This window comes from Camelina sativa, chromosome 2 (assembly GCF_000633955.1).
Source record: "Camelina sativa cultivar DH55 chromosome 2, Cs, whole genome shotgun sequence".
NCBI classification, from domain to species: Eukaryota; Viridiplantae; Streptophyta; class Magnoliopsida; order Brassicales; family Brassicaceae; genus Camelina; species Camelina sativa.
The window spans coordinates 18,910,062-18,913,405 of NC_025686.1; the positions used below are offsets into that span (position 1 = coordinate 18,910,062).

General features: G+C 32.5%; 1 protein-coding gene across 1 annotated transcript in view; it reads right to left on the reverse strand.

Annotated features, from left to right (window-relative positions):
* Nucleotides 1-179, reverse strand: part of LOC109126939 — a 2,770-nt gene extending 2,591 nt beyond the window's left edge. Inside the window, exon 1 of the mRNA XM_019230907.1 lies at nucleotides 8-179. Coding sequence (XP_019086452.1) covers nucleotides 8-179 — 172 coding nt within the window. The remainder of the gene's footprint in view (nucleotides 1-7) is intronic.

Below are 3,344 nucleotides of genomic sequence, written 5' to 3' on the forward strand. Positions count from 1 at the left end.
TCAATACTTGAGACGGGCTGATTGCTGAGCAAAGTAAGCTGCGTTGGGACCTGTGTTGGTTCTACGGTCGCTGGGGTCGTCAGGTTTGTAGCTATGACAAAAGTCTCCGGGCTGTCTACCGTCACGACCTTTCTTGGAGCGTCTGGCGTGGGGAGGACTGCCTGGTCCGGTTGTTCCATCGCCGGGGTAGTCGTCCCCCCCGACGAGCTTCCTTCCTTTCTCTTTTCCTTGTCAATTATTGTCATCTTGTCTAATCGGTGTAGGTCCGTTTTTCAATCTTTTTTTTAGAAAACTTTGACTTGGCTCCCCTTACCTGGCGCGCCAAATTGTTGATGATGGGATCAGTCACAATTAATATGTTTAGTTCGGTCAAGGGAGGGTCGAAGTTCTCTTATATTATATTGAAGTCGAGACACAAAAGACGGGCTTTAACACGACTTAGACGAGTTACAAAAGTAGGCGAGGATAATAGGCGAGCTGTTCTCTCGTCGATTCTCCGAGTGGTTGGTTCCAGAACCGTTGACTTCTGCTTGGACAAGCTGAGGCTTTCGTTCTTACTGTACTGCTTCTCTTCCTTTTTCCCCCGATCTCCTTTTTACGCAGGCCGTACGTCTGTATTTATAGGGAATCGTGTCGGTTCGTCTATGTAAAAGACCATAATACCTTCCTTTCCCTTAGGGGCTTATTATGGGCTTTTCCTGAGCTGGGCCTTTTGTTTGGGGTGTGGATCCACCCCCAACAACTACTATTTCACTACATATTGCCGAGTCATATACTATTAGTTTTTTAATAATTAGTTTCTAAGTTTTTCTTTTGGTAAACAAATATTTAAAAAAAAATTTCAAATACATTAAAACCCATTACATAATCTACACATAGTGTTCGCAAAATATTCCATGCCTCGTTAGAGTTTACTAACCCGAACGCCAAGGCTTTATATATAGACGTCTCATTTAATTTGATTTTTAACATAATTTAATTTTTTGTGAAGTTCTTTCTGCAAAAATATTGATTAATGAGTAGAGCAACAACATCGAAATGTCAATAGATCAATATATGGGACCACATCATATTAGTCAGAAAGGTTTTTGATTTTTGAACAAACTTTGAACAGTTATAATTAGTTTGGCGGATTAGAGCATTAGTGTAATACTGACAAAGTTTAATCTGCTACCTTTAGCCACTTTGTAGGTTAAATTTACGATTTTTTCTTAAAAAATGTTTATTGCAAAAATTGATGGCCTTTATCAACCGATACAATAAGTCCATTTTGAAGATTGAGCGAATCCTGGTAAGATTGGAGAGGGCGGGGGGAAATCCATAATCGAAATCTTTAACCAGAACAAAACCAAATTTGTTGTAAGTCGTTTGATTTCATCATTTTAAAATCTAATATATAAATCGAACCAGAACCAATCCATTCAAATTAACCAAACCAAGTCGATTAGACTAAATTCATTAAATTATATACTTTATTATAAGTTTTTTTTGTCAGTCTTACATCCTACTAGTAAATGGCCTCCGCCACCACCGTCGGTCGAGAGCCCTCCACAGCCAACAGAACTGGAGAAAGAGATTGAAAAAGCGAAGACCCTTATTGACAACTTAACCAAAAGCTATATTGGTATTTCTGAGAAGCTCACTAAACTCGAGAAGAAGATGATCAATAAAGCTGACGCTGAGGCTCAAAACGATTTGCAAGAAAAAATGATCGAGTTGATAGAGAAAAAGGAAGAACATGAGAAGGAAATCACCAAAGTGAATGAGATGTTGGCCACACTCACGGCAAATAAAGATGACTAATGCTGTAATAGTTTCAATCTATTTGCTTTAGTTAAGTTAACTAAAAAAAAAGATTATGGCCTGATTGGTGAAGACTTTTAAGACTTTAAAAACATTTAAAAGTTTTTAAAGCATTTTATTCGTCAATCAGATTTTTATGAATTTTTTTATTTTTAAAAGTTTTAACTGTCATTTTAATTTTTTTTCTTTTTTATTTCCCTTCTTTTTTAAAAACTTCAAAATGACGCTTTAAAACCAACAAATTTTAAAAATTTTTTTTTTCTTCCTCCGTCATAATTAAAACTCTATATAAATTTATATATATTTTTGCACAAATTTTTTTTTATACATTAATTATCAGCATTTTTTCCTTTTCTTTTGACATCCATCTTCACAAAATTATTATTTTTATCATCACTTATATATTTTCTTAAAATTTTGTTATTAATAAAATTACAGTCACAGTTTTTTAAGTTTATTTTTAACAATGAGATTTTAACAGTTAAAGTATCTACAATCAAAGTCTCTTCAGCCAAATTTTATATAGCTAAATTTTTACAATCAAAATCTTTACAGTCACAAATAACAGTCGTTACCAATCCGGGCCTATATCAGTTATCTAGTTAAGTTAACTAAAAAAATTTAAGATTATGTTAGTTCTATATATATATATATATATATATATGTTTGTCATATCTCCTTTTTTCTTTTCTTGCTTAATTAATGTCTAGAACTTAATATAAACCTACAAACTCAAACTATAAGCCCTAAAACCAATATATCCTAAAAATAATTTTAGTTATGTTAAAATAATGATTAAAAAGAAAAAATAAGAAGTATCGGAAAGCAATAAATAATTCTAGGTTCGTATAGTTACAAAACTTTTAAGCAATATCCAAAAGAAAAATACACAGTTGATGTAAGTCTGTAGTTTTAAGACTCGATCGCTAGATGGAATCTTATTGCATGCAAAAACAAATATTGCAAATATTCCCTTTATCTTGAAATAATTTGGCTTAATTTATATAAACATTCTAAGCTTTTCTTAATGATAAGTTTGTATCTATTATCAGTAAATTTTTTATTTTTAAATGATAATTAATTCTGTTCTTGATCATAAATAAGCTTCGTTTTATTGTTTATGGTTTATGGAGAAACTCGTTGATGGATGGAACAATAAGCTTCGTTTTATTGTACGATTGTGTTCTTTCTAGTCAATTTCGAAGTAGTGTACAGTTTTAATTAGTAGACCTCATTAAGACAAAGAAAAGTTTAAATATACATACAACAAGTATGCATAGTATACATGACGGTAAACAAAAATGCTCATGATCCAACCAAATACAATTAGAACTATCTAATATTCTCATGTAGTTATCGCTTGATTGTCTTCTACATGATGATTCTACCTTTTTGTTGATGTGAGTCGTCAAGTGACGATTAATCCACGAACTATTCATCAACGCCTCCTTATAAGCGCCCTTCATGTGTCTATACAATTAAAAACATTTAATATTTCATGGAGCTATCGTTTGATTATCTTCTAAATGATTATTCAACGC